General features: G+C 39.4%; 1 protein-coding gene across 4 annotated transcripts in view; it reads left to right on the forward strand.

Annotated features, from left to right (window-relative positions):
- Positions 1–11,862: 11,862 nt before the first annotated feature.
- NADK2 (NAD kinase 2, mitochondrial) overlaps positions 11,863–25,283 on the forward strand; it is a 31,899-nt gene continuing 18,478 nt past the window's right edge. For 2 of the 4 annotated variants that reach the window (XM_063295744.1, XM_063295743.1), the window contains exon 1: positions 24,306–24,400. Coding sequence is in view for 2 of the 4 variants with exons in the window: in XM_063295741.1 (XP_063151811.1) it covers positions 12,087–12,485; positions 24,306–24,394 (488 nt within the window). In the remaining 2 variants the exon portion in view is untranslated. Of the gene's footprint in view, positions 12,486–24,305; positions 24,401–25,283 lie in introns of those variants that run through there. The other 2 variants (XM_063295741.1, XM_063295742.1) reach the window with 2 other exon arrangements.

The raw sequence follows: 25,283 nt of genomic DNA on the forward strand, positions 1-25,283 counted from the left end.
TTATGAATTATTGCTCTATCTACTTAGAGTAATAATTATTTACAAAGTGTGTGCTTGTACTGTATGTGTGGGTGTGTATATATAAAACAGTAATCTACTTTGAGGGCTGTTATTAAATCTGCATTACCCTTCAAAGCCTAATATTCTAAGCTGATATTTGCATCCTCTGCCCCCACCCTGTCCAATTCTGCACAATTAATGCAGTCTTGACTGTAAACAAACAATTTTGCAGGCAGATAGGGAATACAGGCCTTCCCAAGCCTGCTCTTTGCATGTGAGTTTGATTCATAAATGCAAACAACTCCAAAGAAAAGCACTTTATTCCTGTCCCTTCCACTACCGGCTAGTGCTGATCTGGGATTAGCACACTTCTTTCAATCCCCACTGCATTGTCTGGCTGCAAAGCTAGCATTTCTTCCGGAGTGGTGGTTAGACAGTTTCTCACTCGCAGTGGCTGATTTTTTATATCTGTGCCAATTAGCTGGCTTGAGGGAATGCTGGAGAGTTTGTGGAGAGCTCTGTGGAAGAAACAGCATGAGACTTTTTCAGACGGTTTGGGAAATGAAGCCAGTGGCTGTGTAAGAGTAGTGCCTTCTTAGGCAAAGATTAGATTGGTGGGTTTGGTTTGGTTTTTTGGTGCCTTCAAATCAGTATTGACTCCTGGCAACTGCCTGGACTAGTCCCTGCAGTTTTCTTGGCAAGATTTTGGAAGTGGTTTGCCATTGTTTCCTTCCTAGTGCTGAAAGAGAGTGACTGACCCAACGTCACCCAGTCGGCTTTGTGCCTAAGGCAAGAATAGAACTCATGGTCCACTATGCCTCATAAATGATAGTTTATCACTATATATGAGTCACATTTTCTTGGCTTATTAAAAAAATTGTTAAAACATCATGACACAATATTCACAAAGCTCACAAAATAGTGAGACAGGATCTATGTTTGCAAAAGCTACACTGATTCAGAATCTCCTTCTATCCATTTTTGGAATGGAATCTTTCAAACTAAAGATTAAGCCAAATAATTCATTCATTTTCTTTGTAATCTCATCCTACTTCCTTGTCATCCAACTCCTTTGCTGGTTTCCTGTTCGTAATATTTTTAAAGAATAGATTTCTTCATCTTAATTATTATGGTACTCTAATGTTTCTCAGATGTTAGCACCATTTTGCCTCTTTTATTTTGCCAACTTCATGTCTTTTTATCTTTTCATTTGGGCAAACAATCATCCATTATTTTAGGATTATGTCTCAAGAAGATACTAAGTCTATATTGAAGATTTTTCCCTTTTCCATGCCTTAAGAGGTGTGGCAGAAATGTTTCTGAGATCTTGCTAAAAATTTGTTGTGACATATCTTACTGCCAAAGATAATAGCTTTATTATTAACTACTCAAAGCTAGTATGTTTGCTAAGAATATATCTCTGAATCCAGTACACACAGCAGTCCAAAGATTATTTCCAAAGTTAGCAGGTGATACCAATAAATCCATTAATTGTGGATGGAGAAGTCTTTTTAAAGGAGAAAAACATGCTCTAATTTCCCAGATAAAGAAGTATGATTGTATAGTACTGATTTCTGTGGGTGGTACAGTGTAATCCTCTGAATGTTTATTTTGAACTAAATCCTACTGGGTTCAACAGTTCTTAGCCAATTATTAAGTGGATGTAGGATTAAGCCTATTAATATCATATTAAGCCTATTCATATTACACAGCTTCAGATCTCTCCTACGTCACTTTTGTCTCCACTTTTTTTTCACAGATTGTTTCTACAACCCATGTATCACTTTGCAGTCCCAGAAGAAGGCAATGGCAACACTTCTGTATTACTTCCAAGAAAACTACATGGATCTGCCCTTGTAATCACCAGGAGCTGAGCTTCAGTCTTTACCTTTTGAAAAAAAAAACTATTAAAATTGTATCTTTTCTTGAAAGGAACATGCTTGCATGCTTTAGCCTCCAGCTTGGGTTCTTTTGTCCAAGACATAATACCTGAATACTAGGTACATGTCTCATCTCTCTCTCCTCTTGCTGCTAAGAGATGTTGGTGCTAGGCGAATGAGGATTATTGTGAATCCTTCAATAATCTACAAGGCCCAATTTCTCTCCAGATCTACAGAATACTGGCACAAAATTGTTCAAATTAGCCTAAAGGTCCATAAATGTGCCCTTGAGTTGAACTTGGTTCCTGTTGACTGTGCCCTTGCAGCTTTCTTGGCAATGTTATGGAAGTGGTTTGCCACTGACCACTTCTGGGATATTTTTTTTCATCTTCCCAGTCTAGCCAACAGCCCTGGAGCCCTCTGTTGATGCCCCATCCAAGTATGAACCAGGGCTGGTCTGACTTAGGTTTCAAGGTCAATAGATGCTGCCATCTGCTGAGGCTAAATTGGTCCAGAAAATTCATAAATTTGCTTTGCCAAGAGCAACACTTTGGATTTATTCAGAAGAGGTACTTCAGGATAACCAAGATCATTTGTCTGAAACTTGTGAAAGTAGCTTCTTCATCCTATCTCAACATTCTTCTTGTTAAGGTTATAACAAGTTAAAGCAGATTACAGAAAAGGTGTGCTTTAAAGTGGGATCTCTAACTAGATATAATTCCACCAAAACTAATGGGAGCTCTGTTAAAAGTTGCTTAATCAGTGATCTCCACAGGAGCTTGCTGCTTTCATTAGAATGATAAAAGCAGCATTGTAGCATCACGCTACAAGTTCTGTACCTTTTGGCTTGCGCAACCAATGTCACAGTGCAGGCAGAAAAAGGGCAGAGCTTGTATCACAATTTCACAATGATGCTTTTGTCCGTCTGACCTGCTTGGACCCCATGGACGCTGTTGTTCCTATCCACACTCAAAGATATACATGTAAACTACTGAAATATTTGAGAGACAACTCTGTGACAATGATCATGAAGTTATAAAAGTTTTCAGAACAAAAGTTAGTCTTTGTATAAAGAAGATTTGGCCAAAATTGATGTTTGGCAACAATGAAATAATGTTTTTGGCCTAAGTTTCTGAAAGGACTCAACTCCAATGATAATCAAAAGCTAACAGAGAATAGTGTCATCAGATTGTAAAAATAAGCCTACAGCCTATCAATGAAATTTGCCAGCTCATACAATTCTGCTCTTTCCTCCAAGAGAATGGTTGTAATCTCAGCTTCCAGGATGACACTAACAAGTTTCCTGTTTGTTAGAAAAACATATAAAATAGGTTTGTTAAGTTGGAGGCACCTATTTTACCAACCTGCCCAACATTAAAATGGTTTGAAAAGGGCTAAATGCTCTGCTCCTTCCAAAAAAAGCACTGTTACATCCCCTACCATCCTTGGAAGCTCAACAAATTATTTTAAAGTCCCTGGCTGCAAAAAGGCCTGTGTGCTAAAGCTTAGAACAACTTTTTCCATCCTCTAAATCAGTGTTTTTCAAACTTGGCAACTTTAAGATGTGAGGACTTCAATTCCCAGAATTCCCCAGCCAGCATGCTGGCTGGGGAATTCTGGGAGTTGAAGTCCACACATCTTAAAGTTGTCAAGTTTGAAAAACATTGCTTTAAATCAAATGCAGTACTAATTACTGACATTTATTTGCAATAAAAGTAGATGTTTTATAGATGCTGGTTGGGAAATTTTGGGCATTTTAAAGTTGCCACGTTTGAAAAATACTGCTGTAAACATACTGGACTTTAACTCTCATAATGTTGCCATCCATGCAGGTTGAGCATGCACCCATAATAGGCAAGTGAGTTCCAGATCAATGTTTGAACACTTTTTCCAAATTTGTAAGTCATTAAATACTTGTTATCTGTTTGTAAAGTGCAACAGTCAATTATTTAGCAACTGGTCATACTGAGAATGAGTCCCACTAATTCTCTTTCTCTTTGATCTATTGCTCCACTATAATCTAATCCAATTCAAGGTCTTTTTAGCCCATCCAATTGACTTAAAATAAATGTTTTAAAATCCTAGTAAAGTTACAAATTCCAGCTGCTTCAGCTATAATGATGCACCATGGCAGATGCAAGTTTTGTTGCTGCTAATTATAATTGCTAATAAGATGATGGTAGGAATCTTTTTCTAAAATCCATGTAACAGCATTTATTCCCATGGGAGAAAATGCAGTAACAACCAATATCCTGTGTAATCTTACTTTAAATTACTGAACGCAGGATCCAAAGTACTGTGGACAATATTGTTCTGATGGTCTTGTGCCATATAATAAGCTGTTTTTAAAATGGAAGTGGTTTTTCTTAAAGTAGCACATTGGCTTACTATTCAGAGAGAGAGAGAAATTTAAAATCCCACTTTTTTTTTGCACTTTAAGCATGAGCAATGTTGTGGTTAAGGGGTTGGACTTGGAAGACCCAGGTTTATATCTCCATTCAGTTATGGTGTTTACTCAGTAACATTCGGCCAATCAATCTCTGTCATACCAAACCTTCCTGCAGGATTATTTTGGAGATAAAATTAAGGAAGATCCCTTGCAAACTCCCTTGAGCTCTCAGAGAAAATATAGAATGATGCTGATGCTGATGTAAATCATTAGGTATAAAATGTGTATAGTGATCTATATTTGGCCTTAAAGATATCAAAAGAATTTATTTCCAGATATATGTTAAAATAATTCTGTTTAAAAAATAGCTTTTGAAGGATGATGTTGTTGTTTATTCGTTTAGTCGCTTCTGACTCTTCGTGACTTCATGGACCAGCCCACGCCAGAGCTTCTTGTCAGTCGACAACACCCCCAGCTCCCCCAGGGACAAGTCCGTCACCTCTAGAATATCCATCCACCTTGCCCTGGGTCGGCCCCTCTTCCTTTTGCCCTCCACTCTCCCTAGCATCAGCATCTTCTCCAGGGTGTCCTGTCTTCTCATTATGTGGCCAAAGTATTTCAGTTTTGCCTTTAATATCATTCCCTCAAGTGAGCAGTCTGGCTTTATTTCCTGGAGGATGGACTGGTTTGATCTTCTTGCAGTCCAAGGTACTCTCAGAATTTTCCTCCAACACCACAGTACAAAAGCATCGATCTTCCTTCGCTCAGCCTTCCTTATGGTCCAGCTCTTGCAGCCATATGTTACTACGGGGAACACCATTGCTTTAACTATGCGGACCTTTGTTGTCAGTGTGATGTCTCTGCTCTTAACTATTTTATCGAGATTTGTCATTGCTCTTCTCCCAAGAATTAAGCGTCTTCTGATTTCCTGACTGCAGTCAGCATCTGCAGTAATCTTCACACCTAGAAATACAAAGTCTTTCACTGTTTCTACATTTTCTCCCTCTATTTGCCAGTTATCAATCAAGCTGGTTGCCATAATCTTGGTTTTTTTGAGGTTTAGCTGCAAGCCAGCTTTTGCACTTCCTTCTTTCACCTTCATCATAAGGCTCCTCAGTTCCTCTTCGCTTTCAGCCATCAAAGCGGTATCATCTGCATATCTGAGATTGTTAATGTTTCTTCCAGCGATTTTAACTCCAGCTTTGGATTCCTCAAGCCCAGCTTGTCGCATGATGTGTCCTGCGTACAAGTTGAATAGGTAGGGTGAGAGTATACAGCCCTGCCGTACTCCTTTCCCAATCTTAAACCAGTCCATTGTTCCGTGGTCTGTTCTTACTGTTGCTACTTGGTCGTTATACAGATTCTTCAGGAGGCAGACAAGATGACTTGGTATCCCCATACCACTAAGAACTTGCCACAATTTGTTATGGTCCACACAGTCAAAGGCTTTAGAATAGTCAATAAAACAGAAATAGATGTTTTTCCGAAACTCCCTGGCTTTTTCCATGATCCAGCGGATATTGGCAATTTGGTCCCTAGTTCCTCTGCCTTTTCTAAACCCAGCTTGTACATCTGGCAATTCTCGCTCCATGAATTGCTGAAGTCTCCCTTGCAGGATCTTGAGCATTACCTTACTGGCATGTGAAATGAGTGCCACTGTTCGATAGTTTGAACATTCTATAGTGTTTCCCTCTTTTGGTATGGGGATATAAGTTGATCTTTTCCAGTTCGATGGCCATTCTTGTGTCTTCCAAATTTGCTGGCATATAGCATGCATTACCTTGACAGCATCATCTTGCAAGATTTTGAACAGTTCAGCTGGGATGCCATCGTCTCCTGCTGCCTTGTTATTAGCAATGCTTCTTAAGGCCCATTCAACCTCACTCTTCAGGATGTCTGGCTCTAGCTCACTGACCACACCGTCAAAGCTATCCCCAATATTGTTATCCTTCCCGTACAGGTCTTCTGTATATTCTTGCCACCTTTTCTTGATCTCTTCTTCTTCTGTTAGGTCCTTGCCATCTTTGTTTTTGATCATACCCATTTTTGCCTGGAATTTACCTCCGATGTTTCTAATTTTCTGGAAGAGGTCTCTTGTCCTTCCTATTCTATTGTCTTCTTCCACTTCCACGCATTGCTTGTTTAAAAATAATTCCTTATCTCTTCTGGCTAACCTCTGGAATTTTGCATTTAATTGGGCATATCTCCCCCTATCGCTGTCGCCTTTTGCTTTCCTTCTTTCTTGGGCTACTTCTAATGTCTCAGCAGACAGCCATTTTGCCTTCTTGGTTTTCTCTTTCTTTGGGATGTATTTTGTTGCCGCCTCCTGAACAATGTTGCAAACTTCTGTCCAGAGTTCTTCCGGGACCCTATCTACTAAGTCCAGTCCCTTAAATCTATTCTTCACCTCCACTGCATATTCCTTAGGAATATTAGTGAGCTCATATCTAGCTGATCTGTGGGTCTTCCCTAATCTCTTTAGTCTGATCCTGAATTGTGCAATAAGACGTTTGTGATCTGAACTACAGTCAGCTCCAGGTCTTGTTTTTACCGACTGTATAGATGTCCGCCACCTTTGGCTGCAAAGGATGTAGTCAATCTGATTTCGGTGTTGTCTATCTGGTGAGGTCCATGTATAAAGCTGTCTCTTAGGTTGTTGGAAGAGAGTGTTTGTTATGCAGAGTGAGTTGTCTTGGCAAAATTCTATCAGCCTATGTCCTGCTTCGTTTTGTTCTCCCAGGCCATGCTTACCTGTAATTCCAGGTGTCATTTGACTGCCCACCTTAGCATTCCAGTCTCCCATGATGAAAATAACATCTCTTTTAGGCGTGTTGTCCGGTAGGTGCTGCAGATCCTCATAGAACTGCTCTACTTCAGCTTCTTCGGCATCTGTGGTTGGGGCGTATATTTGGATCACTGTGATGTTAGATGGCTTGCCCTGAATTCGAACTGAGATCATTCTATAGTTTTTTGGATTGTATCCAAGCACTGCTTTCGCCACTTTACTATTAATTATGAAGGCTACTCCATTTCTTCTGTGGTCCTCTTGTCCACAGTAGTAGATCTGGTGGTCATCTGATGTGAAGTGGCCCATTCCAGTCCATTTCAGTTCACTGATGCCCAAAATGTCTATCTTTAATCTTGACATCTCACCAATAACCACATCCAATTTGCCCTGGCTCATAGATCTTACATTCCAGGTTCCAATGGTGTGTTGATCCTTAGAACATCGGATTCGCCGTTCACCACCAGCACTGTCGGCTGCTAGCTGTCCTTTCGGCTTTGAGCTAGCTGTGTCATCATGTCTGGGGCTAGTTGAGCTCATCCTCTGTTCCTCCCCAGTAGCATTTTGACCATCTTCCGACCTGGGGGGTCTCATCTTCTGATGGTATACCGACATCTCTCTGGTTGTACTGATCCATTTAGTTTTCACGGCAAGAATACTGGGGTGGGTTGCCATTACCTTCCCCAGGGATCGCATTTAGTCTGACCTCTCTGTCATGACCCTCCCGTCTTGGGTGGCCCTTCACGGTTTAGCTCATGGCATCATTGAAGTGCTCAAGCTCCAGCACCACAACAAGGTAACGATCCTTTGCTGAAGGTTGAAGGATGTACGAATAAGCTATTTCTGTTGCCTGTGAATACAAATATTTTATTATTCTTATTAAATGGGGAAAAACACTTTGATGAACAGGATATGTGACTTTGCTAAATGGAATTTATTCTTTATATCCTTATGTTTTATACAATATACTGTTTAATGGTATTACTGCAATATCATGCAGATTAAAAAATAACCCTAAAGTGTATTGTTCTCCTATAACAACTTAGATATGTATTCCATATACAGGGTTTTAGATATTATTGTACAATTTGTAGAGCAAGAAATAAAATTTCCTGTATCTGTTGGCTTTTATTCTTAATAGATCATCTGCCTTTAGTCCATGTTTATCAAATATTTTTAATCAGAAATATATTGCAAATATGGATAGGTTTGTTGCCCTTGCCCTAGTAAATGTATCTTCTAATTTTAACATATGCACATTTTTCTATGAATTACAATGATTTAATATCAAACTATGCATGTTTCCTTTCTATAATTATATTTCAGCCTTTATGCGTGGCAGTATTTCAACAATGTCTCACAATCTGTAAGATGTAGATATGTGTAAACTGAAACTAGAAGATATTTATTTTATACCATTGACTTTAAATTACATGGGTACTTACATGAGGCCCTGGTTCAACTGTTGTTGTTGTTGTTTATTCGTTTAGTCGCTTCTGACTCTTCGTGACTTCATGGACCAGTCCACGCCAGAGCTTCCTGTCGGTCGTCAACACCCCCAGCTCCCCCAGGAACGAGTCCGTCACCTCTAGAATATCATCCATCCACCTTGCCCTGGGTTGGCCCCTCTTCCTTTTGCCCTCCACTCTCCCTAGCATCAGCATCTTCTCCAGGGTGTCCTGTCTCCTCATTATGTGGTCAAAGTATTTCAGTTTTGCCTTTAACATCAGTCCCTCAAGTGAGCAGTCTGGCTTTATTTCCTGGAGGATGGACTGGTTTGATCTTCTTGCAGTCCAAGGCACTCTCAGAATTTTCCTCCAACACCACAGTTCCAAAGCATCTATCTTCCTTCTCTCAGCCTTCCTTATGGTCCAGCTCTCGCAGCCATATGTTACTACGGGGAACACCATTGCTTTCACTATGCGGACCTTTGTTGTCAGTGTGATGTCTCTGCTCTTAACTATTTTATCGAGATTTGTCATTGCTCTTCTCCCAAGGATTAAGCATCTTCTGATTTCCTGACTGCAGTCAGCATCTGCAGTAATCTTCGCACCTAGAAATACAAAGTCTTTCACTGCTTCTACGTTTTCTCCCTCTATTTGCCAGTTATCAATCAAGCTGGTTGCCATAATCTTGGTTTTTTTGAGGTTTAGCTGCAAGCCAGCTTTTGCAGTTTCTTCTTTCACCTTCATCATAAGGCTCCTCAGTTCCTCTTCGCTTTCAGCCATCAAAGTCTCCTGTGATGAAAATAACATCTCTTTTAGGCGTGTTGTCCAGTAGGTGCTGCAGATCCTCATAGAACTGCTCTACTTCAGCTTCTTCAGCATCTGTGGTTGGGGCGTATATTTGGATCACTGTGATGTTCGATGGCTTGCTCTGAATTCGAATTGAGATCATTCTATAGTTTTTTGGATTGTATCCAAGCACTGCTTTCGCCACTTTACTATTAATTATGAAGGCTACTCCATTTCTTCTGTGGTCCTCTTGTCCACAGTAGTAGATCTGGTGGTCATCTGATGTGAAGTGGCCCATTCCAGTCCATTTCAGTTCACTGATGCCCAAAATGTCTATCTTGAATCTTGACATCTCACCAATAACCACATCCAATTTGCCCTGGCTCACAGATCTTACATTCCAGGTTCCAACGGTGTGTTGATCCTTAGAACATTGGATTCGCCGTTCACCACCAGCACCATCGGCCGCTAGCCGTCCTTTTGGCTTTGAGCTAGATAGCACTTATTTTCTGGAATTTATCAAATTGCAGGTAAACGTTATGCATTTTCTACAATGTTTATGCAGTAAGTAGAAAGCATATAACGAAAAAATTGCTCATAGTGTTTGGCTGTTGACTACATTGTAATACAGGTAGTGTACCTCTGCCAAGGCCCTGTAGTAAGAGAGCTGAATTAGTCTATGGCAGCCAAAAATCAGAAAGTTTGATGCAGTAAGTCCTTTTCCAACTAACAAATATCAAAGCATTTCAACCTCCAAGGACATTCTATTACAGATCTCTAAGAGACCATTTGGAAAAAAAAGTAACATCATTAAGGGACAGATTGCTGAACTCATAGACATCAAAGGGTTTCAGGCTATCTCAAAAGGCCTCAACAAACACAACAGGCTTTTAACCCATTTCAGGTACTTGTAGTCTGTCTCACATATAACCTGCAGCTGCATAACCCACCAGTTTTCCCCTCCCTTTCTCCTCCCCCTGCCTAATCCCTATTTAAATTTTAGATCAGTCTAGCCCAGCATTTCTCAACCTTGCCAGCTTGAAGATGTGTGGACCTCAACTCCCAGAATTCCCCAGACAGCCATGCTGCTGGGGAATTCTGGGAGTTGAAGTCCACACATCTTCAAGCTGCCAAGGTTGAGAAACACTGGTCTAGCCACTCTATGCATCTGTTGAAGTGAGCTTTAGGTCACAAAAGCTTGTGCCTTTTAGGAAAATTTGCTAGGCTGAAAAGGAAAAGTCTGTGAAATGAGGAAGGAGATGATTTTAGTGATGCAGCCGATAGGATGCATCGCACACATACATTTTAATTTCCTGCATTCTCACTCCAAGGGCACCAGCAGAAAGTCTTTTCTGAAATCCTAAAGGGCCACTTGCCAACCAGCATACGCTAAGAATGCTGGATTAGATACACCCATGGCCAGATTCTATATAAACCAGGTTCCTCCATTCCTACAGAATCCAAAGTTGGGATTATCCAGTGTCCTGCGTGATTTGGGAACTAAAAAGATTGTGATTTATATGCATGCACTATACTAATAAAAATATAGTAAGTCTAAAAATTTGCATGAGTTTTTTGTATAGTGGATGGCTTCTTGAGGAGCCAAAATAGTGCTAGGTTGCATTTTGCTAGATGACTCCATGATCCACGGTATCTTCCAAGATACACTCCAATTGAATGCCTCCATGGGAGCTGGGTGACCTTGGGCCAGTCACTCTCTCAGCCCAACTCACCTCACAGGGTTGTTGTTGTGGGGAAGATAGGAGGGAGTATTAGGTACGTATTTTATAAAAAATAATACAGGCAGGATAGAAAATAAATAATAAAAGAAACAATTTAAAAAGCCTCCCCACACAAAGGGCTCATCTGTGGCAGAAAAGCGACTTGTTATGCCTGAATGGAACATCCGACAAGGGGCTTGGTAGGTCCACACAGCATTGCAAATATTGAATTACGGACGGAAAGGGATTTTAGCTAACCCACGCAAAAAACAAACGAGTTTTAATTTTGAGAGTGTCTAATTTTTTTGATACTTTGCAATCAACCGCCTTAAGAAGACAGGTGCGCTGAACTTAATTAGTCACATAAAAATTCAGCTCCAAATAAAGCTAGATGAATTTGGGCAGCATACACAGACTCACCCTTTCCCCAAGCCCTCCAAAGCTGAACTAAGATTGCACGCCACGCAGTTTCTACTCTAGAAATTCTGGGACTCGCAGTTCAGTACAAGTAAAGGGCTGAACTTATAGACGGTTGAGCCACGCGTTAAAAGGGCGCTGCAACCCTCCCGCTTGCGCAGAAGCGCAGGAGAAAAAGGCAGCACTCCATTGGGGAAAGCCTTGGGCACGCCGTCCACTCAGGTCGTTCTCCATCCGAATCACGGAGAGGCAGCTCTTTCCTGATTGGTCAAGGCGCAGAAGACAAAATGACGTTCCGCGGCAGGCTGAGGACGGGTAGGAGCGGGATGTTCGGAGGGGAGGAGAAAGGAAGAGTTGGTGTGGGCGGGGCCTTGCGCCACGCGTGCGCGGAACGTTCACCGCTGTTCCTCGCCCCTTCGCGGGTTCGGAGCGCTCGAGTCGAGCGCGCACGCAGCCACCTGTGCGCGCGGGTGTCAAGCGGCACGCAGGAGCGAGCGAGTGTGCGTGAAGGGGACGCCGCCGCCGCCGGAGCCCGAGCTGCGCCGTTGAGGCGCAAAACGTGAGGGAAGGTCGCTGCTTCGTTCCTCCGCCTTCCCCTGTAGGCAGCCTTTGGCGGCGGCGGCGGCGGCGGCTCCTGGACGACCGTCCCGAGCCCGGGCTATGACCTGCCTCCCAGGCTACCTGAGTGGCGGCAATCCCGGTGCCTCCCTCCGCGCCTTGCTCAAATCTTTACGGCGGCAGCCGCCGCCGCAGCTCGCCGTCCCGCCCCCCCGCGTCCGTCTGGCGGAGCCCGAGGCTTCCTTGGCCGCTGCTACGGCCGGGCTCCCTCTGCCTTCGCTGGCGGGAGCGGGGTCTTCGCCGCCGCCCTCCTGCCGCCTGCCCTCTCCTCCCCCTTCTCCGCGGCGCCTCGGCTCGGGCGGCTGCGCGAGCCTGTCCTCCGAGGCCGGCAGCGGCTTCCGCCCATCCCGGGTGGTGGTGGTGGCCAAGACGACCCGGTACGAGTTCGAGCAGCAGCGCTACCGCTACGCGGGGCTCTCCGAGGAGGACCTCAAGCAGCTGGTAAGCGACGGCGCGCCGGGTCGGTTCTCCTTGCGGAGAAAGGAGATGGTGGAGCCTGGAGGCGGGCTGGGTGGGTGCGTGGGGGGTGCAGGGGTGGCGGCGGTGGGTGGGGGTGCCTTTTTGCTGGCTTACCCCCCCCACCCCCAGGTGTTCCAGGCGGCATGGTTGGGAGTTGTCCTCCAGCATACCTGGCCGGCCTCAGGTTGGGAAAGCTGCCTTAGGGACATCTAAAGGCTTTGCAGACATGCTCCGTGTGCAGGTGAAACTGAAGAGAACTTTTACCCCTGGTTGGTTGGTCTCTCTCTCTCTCTTTTATGGCAGAGAACTTGATAACTCTGTGTGGAGGGGCAGGAAAAAAAAAGGCTTTATAATGTGTGCATATGCACGTGGTACAGTTATTAAAGTGAAGGCTTGATTTGAACCTGGGAATTTTTATCGACACTACCTTAAATTCCATGATGGAAGAAAGGTAGATTGTTGGAGAAGAAGAGTTGCATGAAAAACAAAGGGAAGTTTGATATCCTAGAGTCAGATTCAATTATTGTGGAATAAATGGTCCCAGGTTAAGTCTATTGGTTGCATATGAGGAAGTGGGACTCAACCTACGAAAAGTTATACCTACCGAAGTAAATCTCAACACTGGTCTAAGATTTGTTCTCTTTGCAGTAGTGCATCCAGGTCTTGATTTTCTACAGGCCTTGATATATACTTAGATGTGATTAGAAAGCATAGGGATAAAGCAAAGATATCTGTTTCCTGTAACATACCGCCTTGTGGTTGAGGAGTATAAAGGCTGATCCAGTAGACCTTGGGCAACCAGCTTGAAGAATGTTGGGCTACATGTTCTCTTCTCAGTATTCACTTTCTTTAAACAACCTTACAATTAAGAAAATTGATGTTTTAATCAATATATTGTAGCCAGCACTTAAATCAGATGACTTTACAATGTAATTACTTAATTACACATCAGTTTGTCTCATACTTATATTCACAATTGTATCCTGCAACTATTTCAGCAATATGTAGAACATTCTCACAGGATCATACTACAGTCCTATCTAGTTGGGCATTACGTTCCTGTAAGCAGAACATTATCTCAATAGCATTTACTTGTTCCAGAGCAACTGGCAGTTAGAGACATACAGCCTTTGATGCTGGAGATAGCTCTCATGACTGGTACCAATTAGCATATTTGTTCTTCATTAACTTGTTGAATTCGTTTTGCAAGACATCCATTTAGCCATCAGTGCATCTTCTGAGAAATTACATTGTTTCATGGTATTAGAATTATGCAATATTTGAGGAAGAGCTAAAGGGAATCAGTTAAATTGTAACGTGGAACATTACATTTTTCAGTTGTTCAGTCTTTAATCATGTTTCTGGATGATTCAGTCTTCACCAATCTGGAGGCTGTGAAATGTGTTTGATTTCAACGTCTTTCGCTTCCAGGCGATAGAGCCTAGACTCTATGAAGGAGAGCCTTGGCTAGATACTTCAATTGTCTAATGTTAATTCTTTGTTTCTTAAACATGCTAAAATTAATTTTAAAAAATGCAAATGTGAAATTTAGTTTCAGTCAGCCACTCTGATTAATTTTAAATATATACATGATTAATTTTAAATATATACATACAACCCATAAATCTATGTGAATAAGACAAAATAATAACTATCAAATAAATAAAGGTAAAAATGAACTTCAAGTGAGTGATATATTGCCATGTGAGTAATGTTCCACTTATGTATATGTAAGAAACTCCATAGCTTTTCAGTTCTTTTGTGTCTCCCAGATCTCTTCTGGGCATCCGCTAATCCTTTGAAGTGGACTGGATGAATGCAGACAGCAGAGAAAATATATTCCACCAAAAGCATTTGTTTTGCTACTGGGTAGACATTGTTTTTTGCAGCTCTGTCCCCATTCAGTCCCGCTTACTTTTTCTTGGCAGCAGTTTTTCAGAGCCGTGCGGAAGTATTGTTTACAGTTGCTAGACTGCTGTTTTTTTCTAAACTTCAAAACAGTTTCTCCAGAATAAGTGGTTTACTGTGGAGCAGTACTTTCACACATCATCAGTGATTTGTTGTGGGGGAATAGAGTAGAGCCAGATTTTGTGCATGGAACATAGGGCTGTTAAGCTCTTACTTACAATTCAAGTCTTGCTCTGTTTTTCAGATGGCAGCAGTGGTGTGACTGTGCTGATTCTGCTCTGCGTGCACAGGATGCTTTGGTTGTGGAAGCTGTGCTTCCTGATCAATTATGTTCATTCTGTTAATTGGCAAATCCTTCCAGTCTTTCTTTTCCCACAGCTTTAGAAATGTTTGTCCTGTACTCATGTGAAACAGTTCTGTCTATTCAGTGCAGATAACATAGTTACTAAATAACTTCTGTGAACACTGTTAAGTTTTTGCATCTTTCTACTGTATTTATCCTAAAGGAAGATGACCCTGACTTTGAAACAGTCCCCCAGAAGGAAGATTAGATAGAAAAATATTATAAACACAGGCAGACATTCTTTGCAATGCTCACACTTCCCCATTTTGTCAATCTGATTTGCCAGCTCCTCTGAAATTCCTGAGATTTCCCTGCCCCCAACTAATGCATGTGTGACACATTTGTATGTATGCATGCATGCATGCATGTGTATGTGTGCATATATATGTATATATCTGCCAGAATATACCCTCCCAAAAAGGGTGTGGACAAGTTAAAAAAATGAGTTATTGACAACTAAATAAAAACAATTGCTAGTAAAATAAGATAGCTCATTTATAAAATGAGTTGATTCCCCATACGCACACACAAACTATTCTGTTTCACACAGAGAGAAACTCACAAGTACTTAAATTCTTCTCCTTCCTCCTAGCATTCAGGGTGGAGATGGTGTAAGAGGAAATGGTAGTTGCTCTGGGAAGGAAAGAAAAAGAAAAGGGAATTAATTTAGGTGGAGATGGGGGAAAGATAACTATACTGGGGGGAAAAAAAGAAGTCCTGTTTAGGCAATGAAAAGAGGCAAACACAAAAGCTAATCTTCAACTAATTCCCAAAGTAGGCATGTTTTTTAACAGGAATCCTTGCAGCCATTTACACATCTTCCCGTTCACATGTGTTCTGCAGCCTCCTATATTTTTGGCTGGTCTAAGACTTCCACCCCAACTCCCCTTCTCAATTATTTGGAGAAAAAAGTTTATGGGAAATAAGATGGCTTCATGAGCATAGTTTTGTAAATCAGATATGGTACTGACCATTTTCTCTAGTTCTCCCTTTTCACACTTTTCTAATCTTGCATCATACTAGCAGATAGTAAACTAATATGTTCCTCATATATTTAGTTTCATTCCTTTCAGAGATGTGCTGCTTCAAATATGTAGCCTCATTACTGTACCATACCAAATTTCAGTTTTAGATTAACTTACTCTTGCTCCACACATATATGAGCAGTCCACTCTGTTTTTGTAAAGAGGAAAATATGCAAATATGTGTATAATTAACTGAAGCAAATATTTGTTTGCAGCCTCATTTTTAAAAAAAATGTTTTTTGTCTTTTTCCTTCTCACTATTGAAGCACTTTGCTTCAGAGAGATGGAACCAGGCTGGCCATTCAGTGCTGTGCGTCTGATTCCATAGTGCTCAAGTAGCGTTAATGGCCTGGAGTTTCTGCTGATTTGTAGGCTGCATTCCCATCTAGAAACAGAGGACATTGTTACGTTTGTTCATACCCTTGTTCCTTCTTTATTTGAACACTTGCAACTAACTCAACTTTAGTTTTGTGACTTTTCTATTATATTACTACATACTACATTGCTAGTATGATACTGTTGTATTTGTACTTTTAAATAAATGTCTAAATATAATTTTGGTAATGGAATAGTGTAGAAAATGCTAAAATATATATGACAGCTTTTAAAGATGTTTTGTAAACTTCATCTACTACAGAATATAGTGGTTTATATTATCAGACCAGGTATTAATTATCATAATGTTTGCCATGACATTTCTAGGCTTTTTTCAGGGTTCAGAAATAGGAAGGTTATAGCATTATTTGAAGAACCACCAGCAACTGTAAGAAGCTTATTCTTTCCAGTTGGTCCAGTTTTGCAGAAATTTTATTTATTTATTTATATTTCATATTTCGTCACCACCCATCTCACTAAGAACGACTCTGGGTGGTTTACAGTAAAATTAACTACAGATTAAAATACAATAAAAACAAAATTCTTCATAAAAATATAAATATAAAGTATAAAATCCAAGATGGTGAATCAAAAGATCTTAATTTAAATACATATAATTCTTGGGGCCTCTTCGAGGCGCTAACCACCCCCGTGACTGAAATGTTCATTTTGTGTCTCTAAATGCAATAAGAAACAAGACGTTGGAACCTCTTGGATAAAGTTGGTAATCTATCATAGATGACAGAATTGTTTCTGGCAGTATAGAAATCAATTCCCTCTCTTGCAGCTCCTTGGACACCCTCAATATCTGTTCAGGGATGTAAATTAAGATGTGAGGGGGATATATAACAGGCCCTCACAAAAGATAAGTCCTTCACCCACAGAGGTACGTTTCATTGCTGTGAAAAGACCAGAATCTTCTTGTTTATATTGTTTAATTTGACTATATATAATGCATGTGAAAGGTGAAACAATCACTGCAATCACTGAGTCATGTCTGACCCTTTGGGGGGAACACCACTTTTGTGACATTTTATATAATGCATAGTAGTAGGCTAATAGTAAATTTGAATTTTTACTTAGAATAATTAACGTATAAGGGTTTTTTGTAACTCTTCCAACCATGATTCCAACATTATTTAAAAAATCAGAGGCTAGAATTTAAAAAGATTGAGACACTTACATAGTTTCCTGGACATTTAGTTTTGCTAGGACGTTCTTGACCCTATGAGATTACCTTTGTTGACACATAAAAAGTTCCTGACAAAGTCACTGATAGGGTTTACAATATGTTCTTATAGCATTATCCAAAGGTCAGACATTTTGGACACATCAGCTTCAGTTGAAAAAACATTTTCAGTGAACCAAGTTGGTTTCATTGTACAGTTGGATTGAAACACTGTCTTTTGATACATGGAGAGTATGTATGTGTATATATACATATATAATTTTTATTGAAGATTTTAATTACAGTAATAACCAATACAAACTAAACTCAGAAAGAAAGGAAAATAAAAAGAAAGAAGAAAAAAGAAAAAGAAAAAAGAGAGAGAGAGAGATATAAGAAATATATAAAGAAGTGACTTCCAATCTTCATCACAACAAGTATAAATAAATTTGGTAGCTAATTTGGTAACTCTTCACCCCCTGTAAGGTTACAGCCATATCTCCCATAACCCATCCCTTATCTATAAGCAAATCCATAAGACATCAGCTTTTCAATAAATTAAATTTTTTTAAAGGATGTCACACATCAGGCTCTAGAATCATATTGGGTTAACACTTCATATTAAACTATGTTGTCATTAAACAGAGCAGAGCTGAACATTTCAGTTAGCTTGGATAAGGATTTCAGTTGCAATGTGACTTATGTACATAAGAGTTTATTGCAAAACTAAGATATAGCAGCAGTTGTGTCATTCTGATTAAGTATGACTTGGTGTGAAGGTCTTTTACTTTAGACTTCTGATATATAAAAATTTGAAGGTTTCTAATGTCTTGATTATTAAAAAAAATGCATGGTTTTCAAAATTCCTAGCGGTAAATACACACACATGCAGCATTCACAATGTATTATATATGTTACATTCATTGGGATGTGCTCTAAAGAAGGATTGACATAGAAATGTGTTGTTTTCACATGGTCTCATTTCATTCTTGGTTGTTTTTTAATTCAGTACTGTGTAGCTTTTTTGTTATTTGCTGACCAAATATAGTCTAGTATGTTGAGTGGATTTTTGTAAACAGTTGATATTCTAATTCCTTTTTTGATGCATCATTGCATTGAATTGACTACTTAATTAGTCTGGCTTTTTGTGAGCTATATACAAATTGTGCTGTGAATTTATAATATACATACCTTGTGTACTAAGAATCTAGTTTATCTCTACACCTGCAGAATTGACAATATTCAGACAATACTCTTACAGTTTAGTCAAATACTTGTAATTCTAGGCATCCTTCAAAATACTTCCAATCATCTGAATAGTCTTGACCAGCCACAATTTTGAGGGCTGTAGAGAATTGTAATGAAGTGGTTACTTAAAATGATGTGTTAAAAATATGGTTGATTCTATTTTCCATTTTGTTCTATATTTTTGTTGATTTACTTGGTTTATTTTAAATTCTGTTTTCCTGTTGTTGCCAAGCATATAGTTTAATATGAACCTGGAACTCACAAATGTTCTTCCATTCTTCACATATGTGAAAGGCTTACTAGTAATATATAATACGTTTGAGTGTCTGAACTGAACCAATGGCTAATTTTACATCTATATCTGTGCTGTTTAAAACTAAGGCATCCCCCCTCCAGAGTGCTATAGATAGTTGCTTCACAATACTTCATTAATTAGTTAGAAATGGGACATTGAAAAGTAATAATATAATAAAAGGAATATAGCAGAATTACAGAGAATTGTAAGTTGTACTGATTTCTGATTGGCTAGGTGTAATTTCAGTAGGTAGGCAATCAGATACCAAAATCCTATGGGAGAGATGTATTCGTTTTTTTTCTCATCAGCTAAGGGGAAAAAGTCTTTTTCTTAAAGAAACTTTATTAAATTTCAAATTTAAGTAAAACATAAGAATAGAGATTGAAGAAAGAACAAAAAAGAAAAAATTAAAAGTGCAGAAATAAAAAGAAACATAGAAAAAGAGTGACTTCCACCCATCTTCATTACAGACAAAAACAAAAATACATTAACCTCTTACTCCATTTTTAACTATAATGCACATTATTTCTATATTCTTATACAGATCTAATTGTCAAATCCCAAAATCAAAAGTTCGTCTTTTTCAGTTTCAAGCAAAAAGTCCAAAAGTGGTTTCCAAGTAGAAACAAAGTTAGACAAATTATTTTCTTTAACCAATGTAGTCAGTTTCACCATCTCTGCCAGCTCCATTCATTTTATCATCCATTATTCCACTGTAGGAATTTGTAAGTCCTTCCACCTTTGTGCACATAAAAGTCTTGCTGCTATTATCATATATAAAAACAAAGTCCCAAATTTCCTTTCAAACTTTATCCATCAAACCTAAAAGAAAAACTTTTGGCTTCAACTGTATATTTGACCTTAAGAATCCTTTGAATTAAAGTACATATCTGATCCCAATACATCTTAGATTTTTTACAAATCCACCAGAGATGGTAAAAAGTACCTTCACCTTGAGAACATTTCCAACATGTATTTGACATTCCCTTATACATCTTCAACAATTTATCAGGGGTTAAGTACCAACGATACATCATCTTATAAATATTCTCTTTCAAATTATAATTCAGTGTGAATTTCAAACCTTTGCTCCACATATTCTCCCATTGATCAAGCATGATATTGTATCCCAAATTCTTTGCCCATTTGATCGCACAATCTTTAACATAGTCATCTTCCATATTCATTTTCAATAAAAGTTTATACATCTTAGCAATAACATGTTCCTCATAAGGACACAAGTCCGGTTCAAACTGAGTTTTCTCATTTGCAAAATTATAAATCTTATCCAAATTAAATCTGTCAATTGCACATAAGTAAACCAGTGGCAAGTGTGACCTTCCATTTCCAATTCTTCTCTTGTTTTTAGCTTGGGTTTTCCCTCAACAAAAATCAATAATTTAGCATAAGTCAACCATGTTGGTTTCAGTCAACTGTCTTCTAAAAAATGGTTCTTGGGGTGATAACCATAGAGGAACTTATGTCATGAGTAAGGATGGCGAGCAGGGGCCTCCCACCCAGACTGTCAAGCGCATGCGTAGCACTGAGGAACTGTTCAGCCATTCAAAGAGACACAGATCGGGACCGCCTTAACCTTTGGGGTTTATATGGCTGGGTTTTTCCCACGCTTCCTCAGTTTGTTAGGATTCTTGTTAAGTACTAGTAATAAATATTAGAGACCAAGTCATTGTCTCAGTGTGTTTCCTGGTAGTCAGGACAACATAGGAGACAATGTTACTTGATATATATTCCAAACTCTCAGTATGGCACACTTAATAAAATGATTTTTAAAGTCTATATTAACCTTAGCTTTTTCATACCACAAATAGCCGTGACACCCAAATCTCAGGGAAAAGGTCTTCATTAATTATGCAGGTAGTCCTTGGTTAATGACCACTTATTCAGCAACTGTTCAAACTTTAATGCATGAAGCCAACTCTGTGAATAAATTAAGTCAGGCCCTGACTTAGAGTAAGGAAGATTACTGTCATGCTCCCAGATCAAACGTTCCCAGAACATCTGATTCGACTTGCATGCATGATCATCACAGGCAGTCATCACAATTACCTTGATGGAGATATGCAGGTGTTGTTGCCTAGGCAAAAGGGGCTATTTTTAAGTCCAGATAACATTCAGAAGCAGCTCAGCCACTTCCCTAATCTGATGAACTATAAGGAAGAGGAAGTATAGCACAATTAGTCTTGCAAGATTCTGTTATTATAGCCAGTCTCAATAAAAGTAGTTTCAGCCATCCAGTGGAGTTAATTTCATGGTCTCATCTACTTAGTGGGACTGACAACAGGTATCCAAACACAGGTACAGTGGAAGACGGCCCATAGACTGAAACTGAATCTGTCAAGTGGCATGGATAGGTAGATACTGTTTCTGGGAATTAGAGAAATTACTGCTTTGGACATGTTTTCATTTTTCTTGTAGGAACAGGCATGTAATGGAGGATTTCCTTAGAGTCATTATGATCAAGGCATAAATGTCTGACAAGGAGCTCTGCTTTCCAGATTTGGCTGGTTTGTTATGTAAGGCCATTCCTAGATATCTTGGCCATTATGATTGATGCACTGGTAACCTCCAGATTAGACAGCTGTAATATGAAGAGGTGCTGCTTCATAGATAACATGCATCAGATGGAATTGTTGCTACTGTACCAGCTTTCTTGATGCACAGCAGCTTCCGTGCCTGAGTTGCTTGATGCAATTGGGTTGGTGGTAGAGTTCCCCAGTTTTATGGCACTAGAGGACTTTAATCTGCCTATAACCCTAGGTGTAGAGGTTGCACATTAGACCTGGTTTTTGTCTTAGGGCAGTGGCAATGTGATTTGGAGTTGAATGGGGTGTTATTAGTCCCTTGTTATGATCAGATCATTCTCTACCAGCTTTATTGCTCTCTGCAGCTGCTCCCCACTGGAGGGAGGAAGGACATATTTGATTGGTCCACCTCAGGTGCTTGATGAACCTTGTTGGGTTTAAGATGGAACTTCTGAGGCTTTAATGTATGGTTCAATGGAGGCTTAGTAGCTGCTTGGAATGAGAGGTTGACAGTTACATTGCACCTGTGCAGACTCCCTGTTTACGGATTCTGGAGAGCAATCTAATTTTCAGAGCAGCTCCACAAGCTAAAATGACAGAAGAGACACCTAGAGCACTGTTGGAGGAATGCAAAGAGCAAATGGATAAGGGGCTTTATTAAGGATTACCTTGTGGGGGATAAGAGCAGTAAAATACTATTTTTCTGCCTTTATCACAGGAGGTGTATCTTCTCTTTGCAGCACCTGCCCTATGGAGTAGCATACCCCTTGAGATTTGGATGGCCCTGACCATGTTGGCCTTCCATAAGACCTTGAAATCTGGTTCTTTTCCTGGGCATTGGGCATGGTGCTAGATGTGCCTGGTTTTTGATTGTTTATTTGTTTTTGTTTTAAAGGGCTATATGAATTGTTCTGGTTGGTCTGTATTGTGTTTTACTTCTGTTTCTGGTTCAGGTTATTTTTTGTTTATCTGTTTTCAAGCTGATGTTAACCATCCAGAGTCATAATATATGAATTGGGTTCTAAGCCAAAGTTGTTTAAGGTAGAAGTTTGGTTTCTTTGTTGCATAAATCAATCCTGTCTATATGGGGGTAATTGAAGTTCTCTGTTACTACAAGGAGTTCTCCTTTTCATGCCTTCATGATTATTTTCATCATTTCAGAATCACCCTTAGCACTGTGATTGGATCAAGGAATATGCTATCACTCACCCACTCTACATTTGTGACCAGACATTGCCACCCGTGGTGATTTTGTAGAGGAATTTTGTCTTCCAGTGTTTTCTAGTATGTTAGATTTTCTACCTTTCTTGATATAAAAAGCAGCATCTCCTCTAATATAGCCTTCCCTCTGTTTTTCTATAAAGTTTGTATCCAAGAACAACCATATCCCACTGATTCTCTGTTCCACCAGGTTTCTGTTATTCTCACTATATTTACTATATGTCCTCATCTGCAACTGGATTGTCAGATTGAAAACCTAGCTTTAATTCAAGAGCTCAAGTCATATATAGCACTCTCTTCTCTCATCGTTCCACACAATACAGATAGTAGGTGAGAATATTGACCTGATGTGGGTATAATTGATGCCCAGATGGGATAGTTCCTCTTGTCCAAGCATGTACCTCTGTGTACCCAGTATAGTATTAAAATAGACGACAGGTCAAAGGACTACCAACTGCTGTAATGCATAGGAGTTCTCTCCCAGGGCATCTATCTTGAGTGTCAATGTAGAAGTTTTAAAAAATAAAATCATGCTTGGTATTTGGGAGTGATGGGGATTTTGTTGATTTAGACTGCTGCCTAAAGTTATGAAGTGAAGTTACGTTGAAATTGTGTTGAGGAATAGTGGTTTGAGGAAACTAATATCCCAATGGAGCTACTGTGATTGAAATAACTCAAACATGCATGGTTCCATGACAGCTTTAGAACTGTTCCCATTTGTTAACAGCCATATTCATGTAATTGGGTCACATGTGAATTTGTGTACTATGTATTAGGTAGTAGGAAGTTTGTATGTGAAAGTTATTGCAACTATTCCCTTGTAATGATCGAACTATTTCCTGCTGAGGCTTAGACTTAAGCCACTCCTCCTTCTTCCCACTTGCAGGTTGGGAAGTCTATCAGAATGGCCCATCCAGGAGATTAATAGATTGTTCTCAGAGAGATTTTTCATACTAGTATTAAAAGCTTGGTCATCTGGAATATGGAGATGATCCAAGCAACTGACATGATTGTTCTAGATTGTATTTTTCTGTTTGCAAAGCTCATTTACAGTAGTGTTGTATTAACTAAAACTGAGGAAAAATGAAGTCAGAAGACAGCTAGAATGCAGATAGAGAAAAATCCATCTTGAACTGGGAAATTATAGATGATAGCTTCTTAATAAGCAAGGTATGAAGCCCACTTGAAATCATGGCCTTACATCCTATCTTGCTTTGAAGTTATTAACCATAGTTTCCTGGTTTGAGCATGATGGGAAGCTTATATGACGGACAGATGTTGAGGCAGTTAGATGTAGAAGCATAGTGTTCAATTCATATAGTTTATTAAGATTAAATTTGATTAACTGAACATGATTATTTATATATAGTTTGTAGCATAGGCTTGTAGTTTTGGGCAAATTGACTGGTGTTAATACATTTGCTTATATTAAGTATCTAATTCCTTATGTTAGAGTCCATGTGAATGGGATTCAACAGAATTACTTGTAAATTGAAACCTTTTACTAAAATGATAATGTGTTGCAGATTCTTATACTGTTTCTTAACTTCAAAATATTTTTACAGGTGTACTAGCTTCAATTAGCAGAAAAATCATTATCAAGTTTCTAATACTCTGTCTTCTGTCTTCTTAAAATGCCCATGTTAAATTTGTTTTGCCAATTTTATCTTTCACAGCTTGCATTAAAAGGATCTAATTATAGTGGTCTATTAGAGCGGCATCGGATTCATACAAAAAATGTGGAACATATTGTAAATAGTCTAAGGTAAGGGTATGTATCAAGAATTTTGATTTTAGCTGAAATAATGTCAGTGAGCAGAGGCTCTGAACATTTGTGTATTATTCTAATATTCCCTGTATTAAAACCATAATGGCTCTGATCCAATTGTATGTCATAGAGCTATGAAGCACATTGGATTCAGCATCAAAAGGTACTTTTGAATGCATGGGAATATAAATGTAGCACCTGTTTGCAATATCTTAGAGCAGAAATGTCTTCGCTGGGATCCTGCATGCTCTGAAACACCTTTTGGAGATAAAATCTGAAGCCCAAATATGTAACTTTGGTCTTTGTTTCATAGTCCATATAGTAATATATCAATTATTATTGTTGTTAGTCGCACAGTCAGCCAGATGTTTAGACTGGATTTGGCATTTTTATCCTATTATTATTGTCTCATTGAATCACTGTTGATTCCTGGTGACCACCCTGCAGTTTTCTTGGCAAGTTTTTTGAAAGTGGTTTGCCATTGCCTCCTTCCCAGGGCTGAGAGAGAGTGATCCTGCTGGCTTCCATGCTTAAGGCAGGACTAGAACTCACAGTTTCCCAATTTCTAGCCTGGTGCCTTAACCATTACACCAGACTGGTTCCCAATATATCAGTTGGTACATCTGAAATCTGAGGTGCTGAGTTTCAGAGGAGTCTTATAATTCTTTTTGTTTAGGAAAATTTATGTTACGTGTTTTTTCTTAATATAAACTATACTGTATATAGCATGAAGACTGTCATAGACTACTGTTTTCATTCCAAGTTTCAGTGTGCATATGAATAACTTTTTCTGATTTTAGAAGTTGGTTCAACTTAATAAAGAATAAACAAAATTCTGATCCGTGGATTACATGGATTTAACATGGGAGAGAGATCAATGTAATAA

This window comes from Candoia aspera, chromosome 2 (assembly GCF_035149785.1).
Source record: "Candoia aspera isolate rCanAsp1 chromosome 2, rCanAsp1.hap2, whole genome shotgun sequence".
In the NCBI taxonomy this organism is placed as follows: Eukaryota; Metazoa; Chordata; class Lepidosauria; order Squamata; family Boidae; genus Candoia; species Candoia aspera.